We start from the raw sequence: 26,375 nt of genomic DNA, 5'->3' as shown, positions 1-26,375 counted from the left end.
GCTCAGCCCTCCTTGATGCAGACACCATGTTCTTCCCGTTGTTGGTCACCATGGTTTCGATTTTGAGTTGTCGCAGAGAAAGACAGGATTCAATTTCTTGATGAAGGACGTGGAGCAGTTCCTCCCCTCTAAGACTCCGTTCACCCAGGCAAACTAGGTGCAAAACAGTGTGACACTGCCGTGCCCTGCACATGTGGTATGCTGGTGGGGCACTGTGAATTATCACTGCAGTGGAGGCTGAGGACAAGGTGGAGGATGAGGAGACAGAGGTGGACTTTGTCACAGGACCAACGGCATGAGAACGTGGAGGAGGAAGCGGAAAAACCTGGCCAAGTTGCTGGTTTGGCTGGGCAGGAACCACATTTACCCAGTGGGTAAAAAAGGACATATATTGTCCTTGACCATAGTTACAGCTCCACACGTCAGCGCTGCCGTGCACTTTGGCAGACACCGACAGGCTCAAAGACTGGCCCACCTTCTGTTCTACATACATGTGCAGGGCTGGTACTGCTTGGCTTGGGACACTACACCTCGGCTCGGCACAAGCCATCAGTTCTCTGAAAGGTGCAGAGTCCACCACTTGGAAAGGGAGAGACTGCAGCACCAGCAAGTTGGCCAGGAGCACATTCAACTTCTGCGCCGTTGGATGAGTGCACGCATACTGTTGTCTCTTAGCAATCTCTTCGGTGATCAATTGCTGACGGAATGACTGACGAGGAGTAGAAGCAAAAGCAGGAGCAGGAGCATCAGGACCAGCAGATGATGGGAAGGACAGACAGTTACCTTTGGCTGAGGTGGTGGAGCCTTGACTGCCTGAAATCGGGTGCGTGCGGCTGGGTGATGCAGCAGTTGCTGCGGCAGGCTGGACCACCACATCGGAGCCATGGTTCTCCCAGGCCACTTTATTGTGACGCAGCCCGCTGCATATGTTGACGCACATAACCGAATAGGTTGCTCGGCCAATCAAATTTCAGCCATTTGTAAAAATGGGAAAATTTTAAACTGCCGCTGATCTTAGACTGTTAATGGCAGGGTTTTTAAACTTGGCACAGTTGGTCACTGGGGGACTGGGATTAAAATTCTGAAAAGTGGGGCAGGACCAAAAACAACAAATCAGATTTCTTTGATTGATTTAAATGGGAAAATTCAAAATGCTGCCATTCTCACATTATTGATGTCATGTACTTCAAATATCACAAATGCGGTCATTCGGTGTTTCCACTTCAAGGTTAGAAAAAGTGGACGGAGCCACCAACGACCAATCAAAATTCACTCATTGATTTATCAGATTTCATGAAAGATTAATGAAAAAAAGATAAATTGCTGCTATTATCACAGTTTCAATGTCAAGTGTCCCAAACTTAGCACAATTACTCATTGGATGACTGCTTTCAAAATTTTGAAAAAGTGGGTGGAGCCTAAAACAGACAATCAGATTTCACCTATTGACTTCAAAGTAAAACTTTCAAATACTGCCATTCTTACAGTTTTAAAGCCATAGGCCCCAAACTTGGCACAGACCATGACTGGGTGACTGGGTGACTGGGGTTAAAATTCGGAAAACTGGGCGAAGCTTAAAACAGCCAATCAAATATTACCTATTGCTATTCAATGGAAATATTTAAATTGCTGCCATTCTTCCACTGTTAATGGCAGGGTCTTCAAACTTGGTACATTCGGTCACTGGGTGACTGGAATTCAAATTTAAAAAGTGGGCGGAACCAAAAACAGCCAATCAGATTTTATTGATTGACTTAAATGGCAAAAACTAAAAATGCTGCCATTCTCACATTATTCATGTCAAGGACCTGAAATATCACAAATGTGGTCATTGGGTGTTTCCATTTCAAGGTTGGAAAAAGTGGGTGGAGCCACCAACAACAAATCAAATTTCTCTCATTGATTTTCGATAGAGTACTACTCCTCCCACAGTTTTAGTTCAAGCCAACATCCTGTGGTTTCTTCAGAAACTACATCATCTAGTTATGTTGGCTTGAAAGGCCAATATATTGTTCTTTAATTCGTTGTTTATTTTTCAGCTTATTACGTTGGCTTGAAAAAGTCAACATCCTGTTATTCGATTGTTTCAACTTATTATTATTCCGTTTTATTATTCCTCTCCGCCCCCCCCTTTTTCTATACACTACTCCTCCTACAGTTTTGAGGTTACAAACGCCAAATTTTCCACACTTCTTCGACCTATAGTGAGGTAAGTTGCTTGTGCTTTAATAAGCGATCCCACCCTCCGGGCCCCTGTGGCGGACCACCAAAGACTCCTTTTTTGCCATTGACTTTGACAGGGAAAATTTTCAAATTGCTCCCACTCGCACAGTTTTGAAGGCACACTCCCCAAACTCGGACCACATATTGTTGGTGTCAACCCGAATAAAAGGGTACATTTTGAGGGGCCACCCCAAAGTGGGCATTGCTAGCAACGGCCAATGAAAATTTAGCTATTTTCTATACGCTACTCCTCCCACAGTTTTAGGAGTACAATTACTAAATTTTGCACACTTGTTCGGCACATACTCGAATAGGTTGCTTGTGCTTTGTTAACCGATCTAAGCCTCCGTGCCCGTGTGGCGGCCCCCCCGAAAACCTCACTTTTTGGCATAGACTTTCATTGCTTTGAAGTTAAACTAACCAAACTTGGGTCACTTAGTCATGGGGTCAACCAGAAAATTTCGGTCTTATGTTGGGGACTCTAAAAAGTGGGCGGAGCCACACACAACCAGAGTTTCCCTATTGACTTCAATGAGAGAATTTAAAAAGCTGTCATTCTTGCAGTATTTAGGCTAGAATACCCAAACTTGGCACCGTGGGTCACTGGGTGACTCGAGTTAAAACGTATAAAAAGTGGGCGGAGTCTACAATCGACGATCAAATTTCAGCCATTTGTTTAAATGGGAAAATTTTAAACTGTCGCTGCTCTTAGACTGTTAATGGCAGGGTCCTCAAACTTGGCACAGTTGGTCACTGGAGGACTGGGATTTAAATTTAGAAAAGTGGGTGGGACCAAAAACAACCAATCAGATTTCATTGATTGATATAAATGGTAAAAATTTAAAATGCTGCCATTCTCACATTATTGATGTCATGTACTTCAAATATCACAAACGTGGTCATTGGGTGTTTCCACTTCAAGGTTAAAAAAAGTGGGTGGAGCCACCAACAACCAATCAAATTTCACTCATTGATTTTCTATGGAAAAAAATAAAACTGGTTGTCACGACTGTGACTGATCCAGACAGGTCTGGGAGGAGAAGGTCGCAGCGACTTGCTACTCGCGATAGCTTGTGAGTTTGCTCCATGGTTCAGGGTATGTCATCCGGGTTTTGCCTTGTGAACCTTTTTGTCCTGACTGGGAGTTTGTAGGCATCCTTCTCAGGTGAGTCCTGTCTGCCACTCCCAGCTACTATATTAGTTTCAGTTTCACTTGCAGTCATTGCCAGATATAGTCCTTACTTCCAGTTCTATTCTGACCTTTGAAGGAGATCGTTTGATGGTGTTGCTGTGGAGCTCTTGTCCGGCGTGGACTGTCGTGATTGGGATCGCCTTCTCTGCTCGTGACTGGATAAGTCTATCTCTGCTATAGTTTGTTTGTTGCTGTCTTCCCCTGCTGTTCTCCTAGACATGAGTGATGGTGACTAGTGCTCCCATCAGCCTTTCCCCACTCTAGGCTTGTTAGGGTGACTGAGGGTTTAGGCATCCTGCTCGCCGCACGGGTTCACACCCCGTCTAGGGTATCAGGGCAGACAGGTGCCAGCTTAGGGTTAGTCAGGGGTGGCCATACTATTCCCATCCGTAGATAAGGGTCCCCCTTCCCCTCCGTCTGGTGAAACACGACTGCTGCTGGGATAGCGGTCGGGACACTGGTGCAGTTTTTACAAGTTAAATGCCATAATTCCCAAACTTTAAAGTGTTAGTCACTGGGTGACTGTGGTTCACAATTAGGATTATTTTTTTTTGAAAAGTAGGTGGAGCCTAAAACAACCAATAAGATTTCACCTATTGACTTCAATGTAAAACTTTCAAATACTGCCATTCTCACAGTTTTAAAGCCAAAGGCCAATCACATTTCAGCCATTAGTTTTATATGGGAAAATTTTAATTGCCGCCACACTCAAATTTGGCACAGTCAGTCATTGGGTGACTTGGGTTCACATTTTAATAAACCAGGTTAAACAGACTTTGCTAATATCTCTAGCGTTTTCAAGCCAACATCCAGTGGTTTCTTCAGAAACAACACCATCTAGTTAATATTTTTATTTTACATTCCTTTAGAGAAAAAAAATGCTAATTTATTTTGTATTTTTGATACTTTCTTCTTTCTTTCATTTTCAACAAAATATAATGGAACATAATCCCCCAAAGCTGGTGGAAATAATGCCTAAAGCTTTTGTAAAATGAACACCCTGAATAGGTAACAGTGCAAAAAAGTCTGTGAGCTGAGTAGTAAAGAAATAGGAAAAAGAAAAAGACAGAATAGATTATGTGTAGAAGCAGAAGCTCACCATTAAATTGAGTTTTCCAGGCTCCTGACATTGATGACCTCTCCTCAAAAAAAGTCATTAATATCTGACTGGTGAGGGTCTAACATCTCGCACCCCCTCTGATGAGCTGTTCCCTGCAGCGTCTTGCACTGGAACTAGAGTTTTAAATGGAGAAGAAAGTAGACAGCTCCGTCCAAAGTGTAGTGGCCATTCTGGGTTACTGCAGCTTAGCTTCCATTGGAGTAACTCTGCAGTAACCCAACATGTCCACTACACTTTGAATGAAGCTGTCCTTTCCATTCCATTCACATCGCTAGTTCCACCGCCGGAGGCTGCAAGAGGTAGCTGATGGGTAGGGATAGGTCACCAATGTCAGTAGCCTGGAAAATTCCTTTCATCCAATGCATGTAGAGCTGATTTAAGCTATAGCAAGGATAGCGTGAATAAAAAGTCCAAGAAAACCAGGTGCCAGGTGAAATTATAAGCACAGTGCCTCTGTGGCAGCACACGGTGTTCCTGCAGTCGTGTACATTTCAATGTACAACGTTTGGTGCTTTGGTAAAAGGCCCTTTACAAGGGCCATGAATCTTATAGATAAAGGCTAACGCTCATAAGTAATTATCTGGCAGTGTGAATGTAATGCTGATTACACGATGATAAGCAAAACAATCAATCATCTGGTAATCTGATCGTTTGTGCGTACATAAAAATTGTTTTCTGGCAGCAGATCGTTCTGTGTAAAAATGATCTGCTGTCAGTAAACAATGAGTTAGTATGGGGAAGATCGATGGCATTAGCGATCAATCCCCCCAATATTCTGGAGGAGATTGCTGCATGTTGCCAGGAAAGAATGCCTCCTTCCCGATAATCTGCTGCTTTGTCATCCCATGTAAATGGACCTTAAGAGATTGCATTATGGAAGTAGTATAGTATGAAGTATGGAAAATTGTTTTGGTTAAAATCACCAGTTTTAATCAACCTTTGTCTAATGTGTATGGGTACCTTAAAACTAGGATTCCATGGCAATATGGCATTGTCTACAAGTCTTGTTAAGATCATAGAATTAAGCTATCAAGCTTTATTGTTTCATCACACAGAGTTTTAAATAATTTTCTATGAAAATAGCTGAGAGGAAATAGAAGAAAGACATGGCATGTAGTTTTGAATTTGACTACTTACTTCTGCCTTCATTCTATGAAATGACACAATTTTGATAAAAAATTCTTCATATTCCATGATAGTGTCCTTCAATCTTTGCTGATACTGTGCAAGGTCTTGAACCTTCCCTGTTTTTACATTCATTCCTTCTCGAGTGAGAAGCTCGGAGATCTTTACAGCTTGCTCCATTTCATCATTGAGTTTCTGGTGAGACAACCATAAGAATTTACAACTACATACATTGCCTAGAAGGACATAAAACTTTGGTTGTCATTTGCAGGTACCTTGGAACCGAACCCGAGGTCGGGAAATGTTTTTTTACAGTAGAAATCAATTTATGAAGCTATTATTTAAAGTCTCGCAAGACTTCGCAGAGTAATAACTTCGGCTCATCGGAGCCAATACATTCTAATACTGTATGGAGCTCCTCTTCCGTACAGTATTGAAACAAAGTTTTATGCGCCTAGACTTCCGATGCTTCCTCCGAAGTCGATTCGCTCATCCCTAATCACAATAGGTAATTTCAACCAAAACGATAATTTGTCAGGTGAAAAGATTTTTAATCTGGAAGACCTTTAATTCAAAGAAAGATCATTTATTGATGAAAGAACTTTTTTGAAAGAAAATTCCCAGAAAGATCTTTCATTCATCTCTTGGTTTCATTGAACATGTATGGCCAGTTTGAACAAATGTAAGCTTGATATGGACTAAAAAATGTATGGCCATGTCTGCAAAACGAAGGATCACCAGATGATTGCTCAACCATCAACTAACTTCTATCTAATGTGTATGGCCACCTTAAGAGTTGTAGTTTTGTAACAGCTCGAATGCCAGAGGTTGGATACTGCTAATCTATAACGATACTTAGGAATTCTAGATATGGATTCTTCATGGGACAGTTATTTTTCTAGGTCTATTTTTAGTGAGCAAGCAAGTAAAGATTGTCCATCTGAATTACATTCCCTAAATAGAAAACATGATGCACACAACATGGCCTGATGGGAGATGCTGTCAGATACATGGCATAGTGTGGCGGTAAGACACAAGGGAAGTGGTAACGGTCATAAACGGCAGAAAAGATAAACATATGATTTACATATTTACTGAGTTCCACAATATCTGTAAAAATTACATCTGTCAGTTTGTTGCAGTAATTTTTTTAGGATCTAAAGTTACATCCGTTATTCAGAAAATCTGCTGTACCAATACAACTCTCACGCCATTAATAGTTATCCAACTGAATAACTTTTCACAATGCTTTAATAAATTCAGTTTTTTTTTATATATATATATATATATATATATATATATATATATAAAAGAAAATAATGGCGGCACTGGAAAAAACACAAGGAGGGTGCTATGTCCAGGGATGTAGCAGCTTACCCCGTCAATTAGAGATGAAAAAATGGACAGCACTCCAAGTAAAAGCTAGTGGTGTTTATTCACCCATGTGGATGGCAACGTTTCAGCTCATACAAGAGCCTTTTTCAAGCTTGAAAAAGGCTCTTGTATGAGCTGAAACGTTGCCATCCACATGGGTGAATAAACACCACTAGCTTTTACTTGGAGTGCTGTCCGTTTTTTCATCTATATATATATATATATATATATATCATATATACACAAATCAAGTTATATCTAGGTAAGTATATATGTTCTATAGCCACTGTAAGAAGGTACCTGGAATCATCGTGGATGGAAGGTATGTGTCACCGAGGTTCCTGGCCTTGGTGAAGTAAGAGCCAGTATTTTATGTGTCGGCAGCAGCTATTGCTAATTGACACCTTGAGATTTAGCATGGCTGTCATAGCTGATCCTGGATGGCTCTTACTGGGAGTAGTCAAAGTGCTGGGTGGGTGACTACTCCCCATGTTCCAGGCCGGGTTTTGACAGGCATAAAAACCATCCAGCACCGCCAGGTGTGGTGGATTTACCTCCCTCTGACAGTGGAGCTAAAGAGTCTGTGTGCTGTGAACTGAGGGCTGTGCTGGGGTTTGAGGTTTGAGCCGGGCTGGAGGACTCAGGCCCTGCTAAAGGCGAACAGGCCGACTATGGACTTGATGAGGCTGAACTGCTAACAGGGTGTGAATTAACACCCAGGAGAAAAGGTGACTTTTATTGTTTATGGTTCTTTCCTTGTGTGTGAACAAACACCAAGCCTTCTTCATTTTGTGATACACCTTATCTGCATTCTGTTATACACCAATGTGTGAATAAACACCGCTGTTTGATTAAAGAACTGTGTACTTTGCCTCTATACTGCATCCGCTAGTCCTAACTACCAGAGCGAATCCCCACACCACTTCTAAAGATCTAGCAGACATATTGGTCATGTTTGACTTTTATTAACAGTTTATCTGTGGGTGTTTTAATACCAGTCCTCTCCTGCTATTCAAACAGCCACAAAAGTCCAGATCTTTATAAGTGGCTATAGAACGTATATACTTATACCCTGGATTTTATAAAGCATTGTAAAAAATTCTTCAGTTGGAAGTGCTATAGATTCTTCATGTTTCATAACTTAACCACCGAGCCCTCTATGAGCACCCACCTTTTGTTTTCATTTGCAGGTCTCAATCACTAGTACTAATCACTAGTAGAGTTGAGCGAACACCTGGATGTTCGGGTTCGAGAAGTTCGGCCAAACTTCCCGGAAATGTTCGGGTTCGGGATCCGAACCCGATCCGAACTTCGTCCTGAACCCGAACCCCATTGAAGTCAATGGGGACCCGAACTTTTGGGCACTAAAAAGGCTGTAAAACAGCCCAGGAAAGAGCTAGAGGGCTGCAAAAGGCAGCAACATGTAGGTAAATCCCCTGCAAACAAATGTGGATAGGGAAATGAATTAAAATAAAAATTAAAAAAATAAAAATGAACCAATATCAATTGGACAGAGGTCCCATAGCAGAGAATCTGGCTTCACGTCAGCAGAGAATCAGTCTCTTCATGCCATAGCAAAGAATCTGGCTTCATGTCAGCAGAGAATCAGTCTCTTCATGCCATAGCAGAGAATCTGGCTTCATGTCAGCGCAGAATCAGTCTTCATGTCATAGCAGAGAATCAGGCTTCACGTCACCCACCACTGGAACAGGCCACTGTCACACATTTAGGCCCCGGCACCCAGACAGAGGAGAGCGGTCCCGTAACAGAGAATCTGGCCTTATGTCAGCGCAGAATCTGTCTTCATGTCATAGCAGAGAATCAAGCTTCACGTCACCCACCACTGGAACAGGCCACTGTCACACATTTAGGCCCCGGCACCCAGACAGAGGAGAGAGGTCCTGTAACAGAGAATCTGGCCTTATGTCAGCACAGAATCTGTCTTCATGTCATAGCAGAGAATCAGGCATCACGTCACCCACCACTGGAACAGGCCACTGTCACACATTTAGGCCCAGGCACCCAGGCAGAGGAGAGAGGTCCCGTAACAGAGAATCTGGCCTTATGTCAGCGCAGAATCTGTATTCATGTCATAGCAGAGAATCAGGCTTCACGTCACCCACCACTGGAACAGGCCACTGTCACACATTTAGGCCCCGGCACCCAGACAGAGGAGAGCGGTCCCGTAACAGAGAATCTGGCCTTATGTCAGCGCAGAATCTGTATTCATGTCATAGCAGAGAATCAGGCTTCACGTCAGCCACCACTGGAACAGGCCACTGTCACACATTTAGGCCCAGGCACCCAGGCAGAGGAGAGAGGTCCCGTAACAGAGAATCTGGCCTTATGTCAGCGCAGAATCTGTATTCATGTCATAGCAGAGAATCAGGCTTCACGTCACCCACCACTGGAACAGGCCACTGTCACACATTTAGGCCCCGGCACACAGACAGAGGAGAGAGGTCCCGTAACAGAGAATCTGGCCTTATGTCAGCGCAGAATCTGTATTCATGTCATAGCAGAGAATCAGGCTTCACGTCACCCACCACTGGAACAGGCCACTGTCACACATTTAGGCCCCGGCACCCAGACAGAGGAGAGCGATCCCGTAACAGAGAATCTGGCCTTATGTCAGCGCAGAATCTGACTTCATGTCATAGCAGAGAATCAGGCTTCACGTCAGCCATCACTGGAACAGGCCACTGTCACACATTTAGGCCCAGGCACCCAGGCAGAGGAGAGAGGTCCCGTAACAGAGAATCTGGCCTTATGTCAGCGCAGAATCTGTATTCATGTCATAGCAGAGAATCAGGCTTCACGTCACCCACCACTGGAACAGGCCACTGTCACACATTTAGGCCCCGGCACCCAGACAGAGGAGAGAGGTCCTGTAACAGAGAATCTGGCCTTATGTCAGCACAGAATCTGTCTTCATGTCATAGCAGAGAATCAGGCATCACGTCACCCACCACTGGAACAGGCCACTGTCACACATTTAGGCCCAGGCACCCAGGCAGAGGAGAGAGGTCCCGTAACAGAGAATCTGGCCTTATGTCAGCGCAGAATCTGTATTCATGTCATAGCAGAGAATCAGGCTTCACGTCACCCACCACTGGAACAGGCCACTGTCACGCATTTAGGCCCAGGCACCCAGGCAGAGGAGAGAGGTCCCGTAACAGAGAATCTGGCCTTATGTCAGCGCAGAATCTGTATTCATGTCATAGCAGAGAATCAGGCTTCACGTCACCCACCACTGGAACAGGCCACTGTCACACATTTAGGCCCCGACACCCAGACAGAGGAGAGAGGTCCCGTAACAGAGAATCTGGCCTTATGTCAGCGCAGAATCTGTATTCATGTCATAGCAGAGAATCAGGCTTCACGTCACCCACCACTGGAACAGGCCACTGTCACACATTTAGGCCCCGGCACCCAGACAGAGGAGAGAGGTCCCGTAACAGAGAATCTGGCCTTATGTCAGCGCAGAATCTGTATTCATGTCATAGCAGAGAATCAGGCTTCACGTCACCCACCACTGGAACAGGCCACTGTCACACATTTAGGCCCCGGCACCCAGACAGAGGAGAGCGGTCCCGTAACAGAGAATCTGGCCTTATGTCAGCGCAGAATCTGTCTTCATGTCATAGCAGAGAATCAGGCTTCACGTCAGCCACCACTGGAACAGGCCACTGTCACACATTTAGGCCCAGGCACCCAGGCAGAGGAGAGAGGTCCCGTAACAGAGAATCTGGCCTTATGTCAGCGCAGAATCTGTATTCATGTCATAGCAGAGAATCAGGCTTCACGTCACCCACCACTGGAACAGGACACTGTCACACATTTAGGCCCCGGCACCCAGATAGAGGAGAGGTTCATTCAACTTTGGGTTGCCCCACAATATAATGGTAAAATGAAATTAAAAATAGTATTAAATGAGGAAGTGCCCTGGAGTAGTATAATATATTGTTAAGGGGAGGTAGTTAATATCTAATCTGCACAAGGGATGGACAGGTCCTGTGGGATCCATGCCTGGTTCATTTTTATGAACGTCAGCTTGTCCACATTGGCTGTAGACAGGCGGCTGCGTTTGTCTGCAATGACGCCCCCTGCCGTGCTGAATACACGTTCAGACAAAACGCTGGCCGCCGGGCAGGCCAGCACCTCCAAGGCATAAAAGGCTAGCTCTGGCCACGTGGACAATTTGGAGACCCAGAAGTTGAATGGGGCCGAACCATCAGTCAGTACGTGGAGGGGTGTGCACAGGTACTGTTCCACCATGTTAGTGAAATGTTGCCTCCTGCTAACACGTTCCGTATCAGGAGGTGGTGCAGTTAGCTGTGGCGTGGTGACAAAACTTTTCCACATCTCTGCCATGCTAACCCTGCCCTCAGAGGAGCTGGCCGTGACACAGCTGCGTTGGCGACCTCTTGCTCCTCCTCTGCCTTCGCCTTGGGCTTCCACTGGTTCCCCTGTGACATTTGGGAATGCTCTCAGTAGCGCGTCTACCAACGTGCGCTTGTACTCGCGCATCTTCCTATCACGCTCCAGTGTAGGAAGTAAGGTGGGCACATTGTCTTTGTACCTGGGATCCAGCAGGGTGGCAACCCAGTAGTCTGCACACGTTAAAATGTGGGCAACTCTGCTGTCGTTGCGCAGGCACTGCAGCATGTAGTCGCTCATGTGTGCCAGGCTGCCCAGAGGTAAGGACAAGCTGTCCTCTGTGGGAGGCGTATCGTCATCGTCCTGTGTTTCCCCCCAGCCACGCACCAGTGATGGGCCCGAGCTGCTTTGGGTGCCACCCCGCTGTGAACATGCTTCATCCTCCTCCACCTCCTCCTCATCCTCGTCCTCCTCGTCCTCCAGTAGTGGGCCCTGTCTGGCCACATTTGTACCTGGCCTCTGGTGTTGCAAAAAACCTCCCTCTGAGTCACTTTGAAGAGACTGGCCTGAAAGTGCTAAAAATGACCCCTCTTCCTCCTCTTCCTCCTGGGCCACCTCCTCTTCCATCATCGCCCTAAGTGTTTTCTCAAGGAGACATAGAAGTGGTATTGTAACGCTGATAACGGCGTCATCGCCACTGGCCATGTTGGTGGAGTACTCGAAACAGCGCAACAGGGCACACAGGTCTCGCATGGAGGCCCAGTCATTGGTGGTGAAGTGGGTCTGATCCGCAGTGCGACTGACCCGTGCGTGCTGCAGCTGAAACTCCACTATGGCCTGCTGCTGCTCGCACAGTCTGTCCAGCATATGCAAGGTGGAGTTCCACCTGGTGGGCACGTCGCATATGAGGCGGTGAGCGGGAAGGCCGAAGTTACGCTGTAGCGCAGACAGGCGAGCAGCGGCAGGGTGTGAACGCCGGAAGCGCGAACAGACGGCCCGCACTTTATGCAGCAGCTCTGACATGTCGGGGTAGTTGCGAATGAACTTCTGCACCACCAAATTCAGCACATGCGCCAGGCAAGGGATGTGCGTCAAACCGGCTAGTCCCAGAGCTGCAACGAGATTTCGCCCATTATCGCACACCACCAGGCCGGGCTTGAGGCTCACCGGCAGCAACCACTCGTCGGTCTGTTGTTCTATACCCCGCCACAACTCCTGTGCGGTGTGGGGCCTGTCCCCCAAACATATGAGTTTCAGAATGGCCTGCTGACGTTTACCCCGTGCTGTGCTGAAGTTGGTGGTGAAGGTGTGTGGCTGACTGGATGAGCAGGTGGAAGAAGAGGAGGAGGAAGCTGAGTAGGAGGAGGAGGAGACAGGAGGCAAAGAATGTTGCCCTGCGATCCTTGGCGGCGGAAGGATGTGCGCCAAATAGCTCTCCGCCTGGGGCCCAGCCGCCACTACATTTACCCAGTGTGCAGTTAGGGAGATATAGCGTCCCTGGCCGTGCTTACTGGTCCACGTATCTGTGGTTAGGTGGACCTTGCCACAGATGGCGTTGCGCAGTGCACACTTGATTTTATCGGACACTTGTTTGTGCAGGGAAGGCACGGTTCTCTTAGAGAAGTAGTGGCGGCTGGGAACAACATACTGTGGGACAGCAAGTGACATGAGCTGTTTGAAGCTGTGTGTGTCCACCAGCCTAAATGACAGCATTTCATAGGCCAGTAGTTTAGAAATGCTGGCATTCAGGGCCAGGGATCGAGGGTGGCTAGGTGGGAATTTACGCTTTCTCTCAAATGTTTGTGAGATGGAGAGCTGAACGCTGCCGTGTGACATGGTTGAGATGCTTGGTGACGCAGGTGGTGGTGTTGGTGGTACATCCCATGTTTGCTGGGCGGCAGGTGCCAACGTTCCTCCAGAGGCGGAGGAAGAGGCCGAGGCGGCGGCAGCAGCAGCAGAAGAGGCCGAGGCGGCGGCAGCAGCAGAAGAGGCCGAGGCGGCAGCAGCAGAAGAGGTAGCAGGGGGAGCCTGAGTGACTTCCTTGTTTTTAAGGTGTTTACTCCACTGCAGTTCATGCTTTGCATGCAGGTGCCTGGTCATGCAGGTTGTGCTAAGGTTCAGAACGTTAATGCCTCGCTTCAGGCTCTGATGGCACAGCATGCAAACCACTTGGGTCTTGTCGTCAGAACATTGTTTGAAGAAGTGCCATGCCAGGGAACTCCTTGAAGCTGCCTTTGGGGTGCTCGGTCCCAGATGGCGGCGGTCAGTAGCAGGCGGAGTCTCTTGGTGGCGGGTGTTCTGATTTTGCCCACTGCTCCCTCTTTTGCTACGCTGTTGGCTCGGTCTCACCACTGCCTCTTCCTCTGAACTCTGAAAGTCAGTGGCACGACCTTCATTCCATGTGGGGTCTAGGACCTCATCGTCCCCTGCATCGTCTTCCACCCAGTCTTGACCCCTGACCTCCTGTTCAGTCTGCACACTGCAGAAAGACGCAGCAGTTGGCACCTGTGTTTCGTCATCATCAGAGACGTGCTGAGGTGGTATTCCCATGTCCTCATCATCAGGAAACATAAGTGGTTGTGCGTTAGTGCATTCTATCTCTTCCACCCCTGGTGAAGGGCTAGGTGGATGCCCTTGGAAAACCCTGGCAGCAGAGTCTTCAAACAGCATAAGAGACTGCTGCATAACTTGAGGCTCAGACAGTTTCCCTGATATGCATGGGGGTGATGTGACAGACTGATGGGCTTGGTTTTCATGCGCCATCTGTGCGCTTTCTGCAGAAGACTGGGTGGGAGATAATGTGAACGTGCTGGATGCACTGTCGGCCACCCAATTGACTAATGCCTGTACCTGCTCAGGCCTTACCATCCTTAGAACGGCATTGGGCCCCACCAAATATCCCTGTAAATTCTGGCGGCTACTGGGACCTGAGGTAGTTGGTTCACTAGGACGTGTGGCTGTGGCAGAACGGCCACGTCCTCTCCCAGCACCAGAGGGTCCACTAACACCACCACGACCACGACCATGTCCACGTCCGCGTCCCTTATTAGATGTTTTCCTCATTGTTCCCGTTCACCACAATTTTGAGAATGGCAAATTTGGGAATGCTTTTTCAACCCAGAACAAAAAGTCTGCTTTGACGGTCACTACAAATAACTTGACCAGCTAAAACTGTGCAGATTTGGTTGAATAGAGATGTGAGACCTGTTTTTTTTTGCGCTGTGTGACAGTTATAGCGTTAATCACAGAATGACACTTCTATCAGCACGCTAGCGTGTGTCTTAGGTTTTTCTGAATGATACTATCAATAACTTTAATGGAAGATTTTCTTTTTGGGATAGATTTCAAGTAGGCCTGAAATACCACAAACTAGTTATTTTCAGAATGGCAAATTTGGGAATGCTTTTTCAACCCAGAACAAAAAGTCTGCTTTGACGGTCACTACAAATAACTTGACCAGCTAAAACTGTGCAGATTTGGTTGAATAGAGATGTGAGACCTGTTTTTTTTTGCGCTGTGTGACAGTTATAGGTTTAATCACAGAATGACACTTCTATCAGCACGCTAGCGTGTGTCTTAGGTTTTTCTGAATGATACTATCAATAACTTTAATGGAAGATTTTCTTTTTGGGATAGATTTCAAGTAGGCCTGAAATACCACAAACTAGTTATTTTCAGAATGGCAAATTTGGGAATGCTTTTTCAACCCAGAACAAAAAGTCTGCTTTGACGGTCACTACAAATAACTTGACCAGCTAAAACTGTGCAGATTTGGTTGAATAGAGATGTGAGACCTGTTTTTTTTTGCGCTGTGTGACAGTTATAGGTTTAATCACAGAATGACACTTCTATCAGCACGCTAGCGTGTGTCTTAGGTTTTTCTGAATGATACTATCAATAACTTTAATGGAAGATTTTCTTTTTGGGATAGATTTCAAGTAGGCCTGAAATACCACAAACTAGTTATTTTCAGAATGGCAAATTTGGGAATGCTTTTTCAACCCAGAACAAAAAGTCTGCTTTGACGGTCACTACAAATAACTTGACCAGCTAAAACTGTGCAGATTTGGTTGAATAGAGATGTGAGACCTGTTTTTTTTTGCGCTGTGTGACAGTTATAGCTTTAATCACAGAATGACACTTCTATCAGCACGCTAGCGTGTGTCTTAGGTTTTTCTGAATGATACTATCAATAACTTTAATGGAAGATTTTCTTTTTGGGATAGATTTCAAGTAGGCCTGAAATACCACAAACTAGTTATTTTCAGAATGGCAAATTTGGGAATGCTTTTTCAACCCAGAACAAAAAGTCTGCTTTGACGGTCACTACAAATAACTTGACCAGCTAAAACTGTGCAGATTTGGTTGAATAGAGATGTGAGACCTGTTTTTTTTTGCGCTGTGTGACAGTTATAGCTTTAATCACAGAATGACACTTCTATCCACACGCTAGCGTGTGTCTTAGGTTTTTCTGAATGATACTATCAATAACTTTAATGGAAGATTTTCTTTTTGGGATAGATTTCAAGTAGGCCTGAAATACCACAAACTAGTTATTTTCAGAATGGCAAATTTGGGAATGATTTTTCAACCCAGAACAAAAAGTCTGCTTTGACGGTCACTACAAATAACTTGACCAGCTAAAACTGTGCAGATTTGGTTGAATAGAGATGTGAGACCTGTTTTTTTTTGCGCTGTGTGACAGTTATAGGTTTAATCACAGAATGACACTTCTATCAGCACGCTAGCGTGTGTCTTAGGTTTTTCTGAATGATACTATCAATAACTTTAATGGAAGATTTTCTTTTTGGGATAGATTTCAAGTAGGCCTGAAATACCACAAACTAGTTATTTTCAGAATGGCAAATTTGGGAATGCTTTTTCAACCCAGAACAAAAAGTCTGCTTTGACGCTCACTACAAATAACTTGACCAGCTAAAACTGTGCAGATTTGGTTGAATAGAAATGTCAGGTCTATTTTTTAGGCGCTGGGTGACAGGCTCAACTTGCCCCTGATGTAATATATGGCCAAAAAATAACCAGACTGTTGATGGTTAAATGCACTTCGGTGACACAGGCTCAGCCTGCAGCTGATGTAGTATATGGCCAAAAAATAATCAGACTGTTGATGGTTAAATGCACTTGGGTGAAACAGGCTCAGCCTGCCGCTGATGTAGTATATGGCCAAAAAATAACCAGACTGTTGATGGTTAAATGCACTTCGGTGACACAGGCTCAGCCTGCAGCTGATGTAGGATATAGCACAAAATAACCACACTATCGATGGTTAAATACACTTGGTGATAGCTCGTGCTGGCGCACCACAAGTCACAAAATGGCCGCCGATCACCCCAGAAAAAAAGTAATCTAAAAACGCTCTGGGCAGCCTCAAAAAAGTGAGCAAGTCAATAATAGCACTTCAATGATCCACAGCTGCAGATCGATCACAGAATGAAGTCTTTTGGAGGAGTTAATCTGCCTAATCTCGCCCTAACGTCGCAGCTGCAACCTCTCCCTATACTGATCATAGCAGAGTGACGTGCGGCGCTACGTGACTCCAGCTTAAATAGAGGCTGGGTCACATGGTGCACTGGCCAATCACAGCCATGCCAATAGTAGGCAAGGCTGTGATGGCCTCTTGGGGCAAGTAGTATGACGCTTGTTGATTGGCTGCTTTGCAGCCTTTCAAAAAGCACCAAGAAAGCGCCGAACACCGAACCCGAACCCGGACTTTTACGAAAATGTTCGGGTTCGGGTCCGTGTCACGGACACCCCAAAATTCGGTACGAACCCGAACTATACAGTTCGGGTTCGCTCATCCCTAATCACTAGTACTAAAACTCCAAAGAGTTTATAAAATTTTAAATATGGAAGAACTATTGGCCTGAGAAAGTTGTAACAGTTTGTAAGGCTGAAAAAAAGACATAATTCCATCCAGTTCAGTCTATTATCCTGCAAAGTTGACCCAGAGGAAGGCAAAAAAACTCAATGAAATACAAGCCAATTTTCCTAATTTTAGGGAAAAAAATCCTTCTCGACTCCAATCAGGCAATCAGAATAACTTCCTGGATCAATGACCCTTCTCCAGAATTCTAATAACCATAACTTGTAATATTATTACACTCAAGAAATACATCCAGGCCCTTCTTGAGCTCTTTTAGCGAGTTCCTTCCAGAGAGTTCCATAGTCTCACTGCTCTAACAGTAAAATTCCTTTTCTATGTTTGAGTACAAACCTTCTTTCCTCCAGACGCAGAGGATGTCCCCTCGTCAGACTCACAGTCATGGATAAAATAGATCATGGGAGAGATCTCTGTAATGACCTTTGATATATTTATACATGGTCATTAGTTCTAAATAATCCTTATTTTGATCATCTTTACTGTAGTCCATCCATTCTAATTATTACTTTACGTGCCCACCTTTGAACCAGCTAAAGTTCTGCTTTGTATTCTTGTGCACAGGAGCCCAAAATTGTACACAATACTTAATGTGTGGTCTGACTAATGAATTGTAAAGTAGCAAGACTATATTTTTGTCACATGCAGCTATGTTCCTTTTGATGTACCCAATAACCTTATTGGCCTTGGAAGCAACTGCCCGACACTGGTTTACTGTCAAGTTAATTCCCAACAATTCCACATTTTTCAAAAAGCCTAGAATCCTAGAGAAACATGTAGGTCCACCTCAAAGTATACAGTACTTCTAATTTTACATACAGTAGCAACAATGTAAAACTTTACCAATATCACTGGAAGGCTTAGGATGCCATTTTATCTTTGTGTTTCTTTCCTTCTGCTTCTAGAAATGTTTGACACTGACCTGAACTGATTTTCAGAGCACACACATAGTATGTAGAGTTAGCCTTACCTGGAACTTTGCCTTGATGTTATACAGATTTTCTTGTGCATTTACAATATTTTGGGTGTCATTTCCTTGAATCAGTGAAGACAGAGGCTGAAGATCCTTCTCCAGTTCCTGTAATCTGCTATTAGCCTAAAAAATAAGAATGCAATAATCATCCCCAGAGTTTCTGAAATTACATTGCCCTATCTTTGAAATGGACTGATGAATCTGTAAAAAATTTCTTCGCCAATGTTTCTGTGACAAAATTTCCAAATATGGAGCCATATATATGGAGCCCTCCTATACAAAAATGGAGGCTATAATAAGGAACCATATTAAAATATATTTAGCCTATTGTCTTATTTGCAGGAAATATGACACAGTTATAGAAAATGTACCCATCAGCACAATGCCAGAAAACCAAATTTTGCAGTTCCTCAGTAAAATGTATATATACGATTTATAAGACTCTGTTTAAAGTTGCATCATAATTTCCAGTTGATCTTGTGAACTTCACCCCCATCCCCATCATGGGAGGAGCGGTGGAGATTGTGGTGGGTGACAAATGCAAGTTCATGCAGTCCGAAAGAGGTAAGTTAATATCCATGTACATACTACATCCATGTAACAGTATAGGTGGACAGACATATGTCAGTAAACCTTTCAACAATCTAGGGCAGTGGTGGCGAACCTATGGCACGGGTGCCAGAGGCGGCACTCAGAGCCCTCTTTGTGGGCACCCGCACCCTGGAAAAAGTGTATGGTGTGCCAGTATGCCTTAGACTTATCCTGCCATTTATCAGCGCAGGGCGCACTATGAACAGCCCAGGCAGTGCACTGAATGTAGGCAGGCTATTATACTAAATGGAAGATATACTGGACTGTAGTATTCAGGTTATTATACTACATGGAGGATATACTATACTCGACTGTAGTATTCAGGTTAAATTGCCATGTTGGCACTTTGCAATAAATAGGTGTGTTTTGGGTTGCAGTTTTGGCACTCGGTCTATAAAAGGTTCGCCATCACTGATCTAGGGTAAGCCAAAGAAAATATTTCTTATTTGTTCTGCCACATGAAAATGGTAATAGAATGGCATCAGAGAAAAAAAAAAAAAAGAGTATTTTCACCTTAAACATTTATGGTATTTCCATAGCATATGTCATAAATGTCTGATAGATGTAGGTCCCACCTTTAGACCCCCCCCCCCTCCAGTAACTCCCACAGAAGTAAATGGAAAAAGTCACAAGCATTACTTTGTCATGAAGTGCATTTCTCTGTAAGTAACAGGCGCAATGATAGGGAACAGCGATAGCACCACCACCCTGTCATTGAACGCCTCAGGTGGCGTGTTCATTGCTGACCGCAGCATCTGAGAATAATAGTGAGAGCTTTCAGGGGTTAATCCGTAAAAAAAAAAAAATACTCACCTTATCCATTTGAGTGCGAAGATGGCCGATGACGTCATCGCGCTGGCCGATGTCATACATCACTGTGCATGAGATTTTGAGTGGGATCTTCAATCAAAATGGCGACTGCGGTCTCTTCCCGCTTAAATGGATGAGGTGAGTATGTTTAGTTTTTTTTTACTGCCATTTCAGGGAAAATTGATTAGTTACCAAGAAGCACAAGGAAATTCGGCTTCGCGGCGGATAAAATTTGCCCTGAAATTTGGATCGAAGTCCGCTTCGGATACTTCGATTCGCTCAATCCTACCCCTCTTCATCAAATCTCCTCCTGAGTGGTGGCTGATGGTTCCTCACCAGATGGGGCAGAGGTTGGGGGTATTGAGATACAGTAGATACGGGACACACATCAGACAATAATTGCATATCCTGGGAATATACTATACTGTATATGTGTAAGGTGAATACCCTCTTAAAGCACAAGAGCTGAAGTATTTGCCCAAATGTAATTTTGTAAAAAGCTATATGTAAATATCTTCTTTTAATATGACATTTTATTAAAGAGTTTATACTAGAAAACATCCATATTCTACATTATTCTGTTTCATACCAATTTCAGCTGATCTTTAATAGTTCTCCATTGGTGCTTAGAAGAGTTTATTTGATTGACATGTTGTCTCCAGGTTGACCACAAGTTTGTTATCTCAGCTTTTTCCTTATTTAAATAGGCCATTGTCTTCTCCACCTTTTGGACGTGTTTGTCCTTCAGAATCGTGTTCTTGTTCATCTGTAAGCCACATAAGACTGCATTGATTTGATGGTAATGGAAATTTATGCTCTCAGCTTCACTTGATGGTATTCTTACATCAAATAGATAAGTCTCTTGCAAATAACATTTATCAAAATAAATCTACTAAAAGGTGAAACTCGAAAAATTAGAATATCGTGCTAAAGTTAATTTATTTCAGTAATGCAACTAAAAAGGTGAAACTAATATATGAGATAGACTCATTACATGCAAAGCGAGATATGTCAAGCCCTTATTTGTTATAATTTCGATGATTATGGTTTACAGCTTATGAAAACCCCAAATTCACAATCTCAGAAAATTAGAATATAACATGAAATCAATAAAAAAAGGATATTAAATAGAAAAATGTAGGATCTCTGAAAAGTATAATCATGCATATGTGCTCAGTACTTGGCTTGGGCCCCTTTTGCATCAATGACTGCCTCAATGGCAGTCTGCCTCAGAGGCAATGACTGCCTCGCGTGGCATGGATGCTATCACTGCTGAGGTGTTATGGAAGACCAAGCTCTTCTGCATTGTTCGGTCTCATCTTTCGCTTGGCAATGCCCCATAGATTCTCAATGGGGTTCAGGTCAGATGTATTGTGATGCATTGTAAAGGGGATCAGAACCTCAAAAGTTAAAGTCCCAGAGTGGGACAAAAAAATTAAGTGAAAAAGGAAGTTAAAAAATAAAGTAAAAAAAAAATCATGTAAAAGTTTCAAGTAAAAAAAAAAAAGAGTCCTTTTCCCAAAATAAAGTTAAAAAATTGTGAAAAATAGGAAAAAAAAAAGAAAAGTAGACATATTAGGTATCTCTGTGTCCGTATCGACCGATTCTATAAAAATATCACATGACCTAACCGCTCAGGTGAACACCGTCAAAACAATAAAATAAAAACTGTGCTAAAACAAATAATAATTTTTGTCACCTTACATCACTAAGAATGCAACAACAAGTGATCAAAAAGGCGTATGCCCCCCAAAATAGTACCAATCTAACCATCACCTCATCCCGCAAAAAAATGAGATCCTACCTAAGGCAATCGCCCAAAAAAAAAAAAAAACTATGGCTCTCAGACTATGGAGACACTAAAACATGATTTTTTGGTTAAAAAAATGATATTATTGTGTAAAATTTAAATAAATAAAAAAGTTTACACATTAGGTATTCCACGTCCGTAATGACCTGTTCTATAAAAATATCACATGACCTAACCTCTCAGTTGAATGCCGTAAAAAAAAAAAAAAACTGTACCAAAAAAGCTATTTTTTGTCACCTTACATCACAAAAAGTGTAATAGCAAGCAATAAAAAAGTCATATGCACACCAAAATAGTGCCAATCAAACCGTCATCTCATCCCACAAAAAAATGAACCCCTACCTAAGACAATCGCGCCAAAAAATTAAAAAAATAGGACTCTCAGAAAATGGCAACACAAAAACAACATTTTATTCTGTTCAAAAATGATTTCACTGTGTAAAACTTAACAAAAATAAAAATGATAGACATATTAGGCATCGCCGCGTCCGTAACAACCTGCCCTATAAAAATATCACATTATATTCCCCCTCAGGTGAATGCTGTAAAAAAATAAAAAATAAACTATGCCTCACAAAAAGTTTAATACCAAGCGATCAAAAAGTCTTTTTGTACCCCAAAATGGTACCAATCAAACCATCACCTCATCCCACAAAAAATTAATCCCCACATAAGAGAATCACGTAAAAAATTAAAATCTATGGCACCCATAAACCTATTAATCCAAATCTGCGCTGCAAAATCCATATGGCACTCCTTCCTTTCTGAGTCCTGCCATTTGCCACCACAGCAGTTCAGGTGTTTCCATATTCAGGAGAAAATGGGTAACAAATTATAGGGTGCTTTTTCTCCTGTTACCCCTTGTGAAAATGAAACATTTTGGGCTAAAGCAACATTTTATTGGAAGAAACAAAACTTTTCATTTTTAAAGCCAAGTGTTTCCAAATTCTGTAAAATGCTTAGGCGGTCAAAGTGCACAGTACCCCCTTAATTTATTCTTTAAGGGGTGTAGTTTCCAAAATGGGGTCACTCTTTGAGGGTTTCTAACGTAGGGGTGCATCAGGATCTTTTCAAATACAAAATGGTGCCTTAAAACTATTCTAGCGAAATCTGCCTCCAAAATCCATATGGCGCTCCTTTCCTTCTGACCACTGCCACATGCCCATAGAGCAGTTTACGGCCACATATGGGGTATTTCTGTAAACTGCAGAATCAGAGAAATATATATTTGCTGTTAACCCTTGCTGTGTTGCAAGAAAAAATTGATTAACATAAAAAATCTACCAAACAAAGTGAAATTTTGAAATTTCACCTCCATTTTGCTTTAATTCTTGTGGAACACCTCAAGGGTTAACAAAGTTTGTAACATCAGTTTTGAATAATTTGAAGGGTGTAGTGTCTAAAATGGGGTCATTTATGGGTGGTTTCCATTACCTAAGCCCCTCAAAATCAGTTTATAACTGAATTGGTGCTCATAAAAATGGTTTTGCAAATTTTGTTGAAAATGTAAAAAATTGCTTCTAAACTTCTAAGCCTTCTAACGTCCTAAAAAAAATAAAATGACATATATAAAACGATGCGAACATAAAGTAGACATATGGGGAATGTTAAGTTATAAATATTTTATGAGGTATCACTTTCTGTTTTAAAAGCAGAGAAATAGAAATTTTGAAAATTGTGAATTTTTCATAATTTTTGGTAAATTTGGGATTTTTTCATAAATAAAGGTGAAATATATTGACTCAAATTTATGACTGTCATGAAGTACAATGTGTCACGAGAAAACAGTCCCAGAATGGCTTGGATAAGAAAAAGTGTTCCAAAGTTATTACCACATATAGTGACACATGTCAGATTTGCAAAAATCAGCCTGGGATTTAAGGTGAAAAGTGGTTTGGTACTGAAGGGGTTAAAGAACCTGTGTCAGCAGGTTTGTACCTATGAAACTGGCTGACCTGTTGCATGTGCGCTCTGCAGCTGAAGGCATATGTGTTGGTTCCTGACCTGTTGCATGTGTGCTTGGCAGCTGAAGGCATTTGTGTTAGTCCCTGACCTGTTGCATATGCGCTTGGCAGCTGAAGGCATCTGTGTTGGTCCCATGTTCTCATATGAGAAAAATGAAGTTTTAATATATGCAAATTAGCGTCTAGGAGCAACACGGGAGTTACTGTTACACCTAGAGGTTCAGCTCTTTCTGCAACTGCTGCTTTGATTGACAGGGTCAGGCAGTGTAAACGTAAGCAAGCCTGGCTCTGACTTTTCCTAACCTCACGCTGTGCCGTGGGCTTCAGTATCCAGCACTGGCGCAGTACATGAAAGAGGCTTAAATTGCAGAAGAAAACTGCCGGCAAGCCTCTTTCCTGTACTGCGCATAATATAGTAAAGTTGTGATTGCATATGGTTTTAGGTCACGGCAGTCCACCAGAAAATTTCTTTACGCAGTATATTTCTCAGTAATATTTTTTTTTAACCTTTTTTATGCCTTTTCTATGTATTGTGTTCTTTTAAAGGGGTTGGCCACTTTCTAAAAGGATTTCTAAAATGCCAGTTTAGCACCTGCCACGTCCATTTCATTTAAGCAAACTAGTCTAAAGTTAGTTTCACACATGACATTTTTTGGAAAAATGCCATTGCAGTTTTTGGAGCCAAAGTCAGAAGTGAACCCAGCAGGAAGGAGACATATAGGCCCTTGGCTATGGCTCAAAAACTGAATGAAATACTGCCACATAAACTGGGATCTTTTTTTATTTTTATTGGCCTAGATTTATTAATCCTATAGATGGTTTAAACTTTAGCTGTCTAGACCTGCACCAGATTTATCACAGGGGCTAAGGCTGGATGGTAAATGTGGTGCAGCCACAGACATTTTTTTCTTACTCCACAACAAATATTGTACGGTTTACTTTAAGACAGAATTTTACAACAGAATGACGGTACAATTTTAGCACAAAACAGCGCTACGAGACCACGCCCCTTTTCAAGTGTTGCTTCACCCCTTTGCAAGTCAGAATAATGTATAGAAACTATAGTTGTGCCAAACTGCTTCAAATTTGTGCCAATTTTTGCTACTTTTTAGGCAGATTGTAGGTGTAAAGTGCAGACACTTCAACCACATCAAAGGTGTACTGGGTTCCTAATAATTGTAAAGACTGGAGCTGCAGTGAGGGCTCCGACCAATCGGATTCAGCATAATATAGTCAGGTGACGTGATCATGGTGACTCACCCTCTTCAAATGTCCTGATGTTGCTTTGAATCTGAGTAGCATTATGATAATATATATCTTCGTAAAAAAAAAATTTTTTGCTGCTTTAAATGTCCTGATGACGTTGCTTTGAAACTGTCACCAAACTGCTGTTGACAGATCCTTTTCTTTATTACAATACAATGGTGTGTCAAGCATACTAATAGTTTCAACGTGACATCAGGACATTCGAAGCAGCAAGAAGTGTAACAATATTAGGATCGTCACAGTGGCTCTACCCACCCAAATCTATAGTCTCTTGTGCACTCTCCACAACACACCCACAGTCGGTCAAATAACAAGAAAATGAAATATATATAGTTTGGAGGGCCAAATTGGACATCTGGTCATTATCATCACCTTATACTAGCTGGCTAAACATTAATTGAAGTGTTTTTTTTTTCCCTGATATTCATGAACAGTATTGCAAGAGACCTTATTGCTATTATAGTCATTGTTACAGTGTTATTTCTTTAGTGTTGATCAAATAATAAGGGCGTTTGTTTTTCATGTTATGTATTGGAGATTTGCACCCGAATAAAATATAGGCAAATTGCTGCCCCCCTATTATGAGGCGGCATATTATATGCCATATGGATATCATTTAATTATTTTGACATTCACGATATACTGACATTTTCATCTTGTCTGTGTTTTATTTTCCCATTTTTACATGAATTATTTTAAAGTGTTATTTTGGATTAAATTATTTACATATAATTATACATTTGGTGATTCTGTGCAACATCAGATAATTGAGTGCCCTCCAAACTATATGTTTCATTTTCAAGAAGATTTGCTGACTATGCCACTTTTTAGTTTTACAGCAGGGAGAGCATAGACCGTTTTTCCTGCATGTATTGGACATCTATAAAACACCTTACATCCTTACCATTTTTATAATATTCAAACAATTTTGTCCCATATCTTGAACAGAGAAAAGCTCATCCAGGACGCTCTGAATCTGCCTGTCTGCTGTCTCCAGCGTGGCTGTGGATACTTCATCTGGCTTTGGTGTATATTCTTCTTTTAGGTGTTGGATGTGGGAATCCAGCTGGAAACATTAAAAAGACAGGGCTTTGTTAGGCACATAGACAATAAAAGAGAGAAACAGAGAAAGCCAAAGGAGTTGTCAAGGGATTTTTCAGAAACAGCGCCACACTTATCCACAGACCGTGTCTGATATTGCATCTCAGTCCTATTCAGTTGACTTCAGATAAGCGGCCATACCAGGAACCGCCAATGAACAGGCATTACAGTGTTTTGTTGTGTTTTTTTTTAAAAACAGCAATATTTCTAATCTTCTTCTACCCCTATAAATCCAACAGTAAAAAAATTGACATTGTAAGAATAAAGTTTATGTGGCCCCTGACTACATACCAGGCAGATGCCAAGTATCCTTTCTTTTGGCATTCCTAATACTCATTGAGGTATATGGATACGTTCCCTGTATGCTCTGAGATAATTTTCCAATGTGTACACGTAACATACACATCAAATAAGGCCAGTGTGAATAGACCCTTACTGATATATAACACATTTTGGGGGACATTTATGAAATCAGCTTTTTTGGCTTAAAATTGTCTCATTTCATGTCGAATGTTGCATTTTCTGTGTCATTTGGTATACCGGGCCA

At 42.8% G+C, this 26,375-nt stretch overlaps 1 protein-coding gene across 2 annotated transcripts in view; it reads right to left on the bottom strand.

Moving 5' to 3' along the window:
• The window catches only part of CCDC141 (coiled-coil domain containing 141), a 177,989-nt gene that overhangs the window by 32,481 nt on the left and 119,133 nt on the right, over window positions 1–26,375 (bottom strand). For both annotated transcript variants that reach the window (XM_040441010.1, XM_040441011.1), the window contains exons 12-15: window positions 25,632–25,793; window positions 20,277–20,453; window positions 18,284–18,409; window positions 5,673–5,855 (exon numbers count right to left, since the gene is read on the bottom strand). In XM_040441010.1, coding sequence (XP_040296944.1) covers window positions 5,673–5,855; window positions 18,284–18,409; window positions 20,277–20,453; window positions 25,632–25,793 — 648 coding nt within the window. The remainder of the gene's footprint in view (window positions 1–5,672; window positions 5,856–18,283; window positions 18,410–20,276; window positions 20,454–25,631; window positions 25,794–26,375) is intronic.

Source organism: Bufo bufo, chromosome 7 (genome assembly GCF_905171765.1).
Source record: "Bufo bufo chromosome 7, aBufBuf1.1, whole genome shotgun sequence".
Lineage (NCBI taxonomy): Eukaryota > Metazoa > Chordata > Amphibia > Anura > Bufonidae > Bufo > Bufo bufo.
Note: the sequence above shows the minus strand (reverse complement) of the source record. Positions and strands in the feature narration are given on the sequence as shown.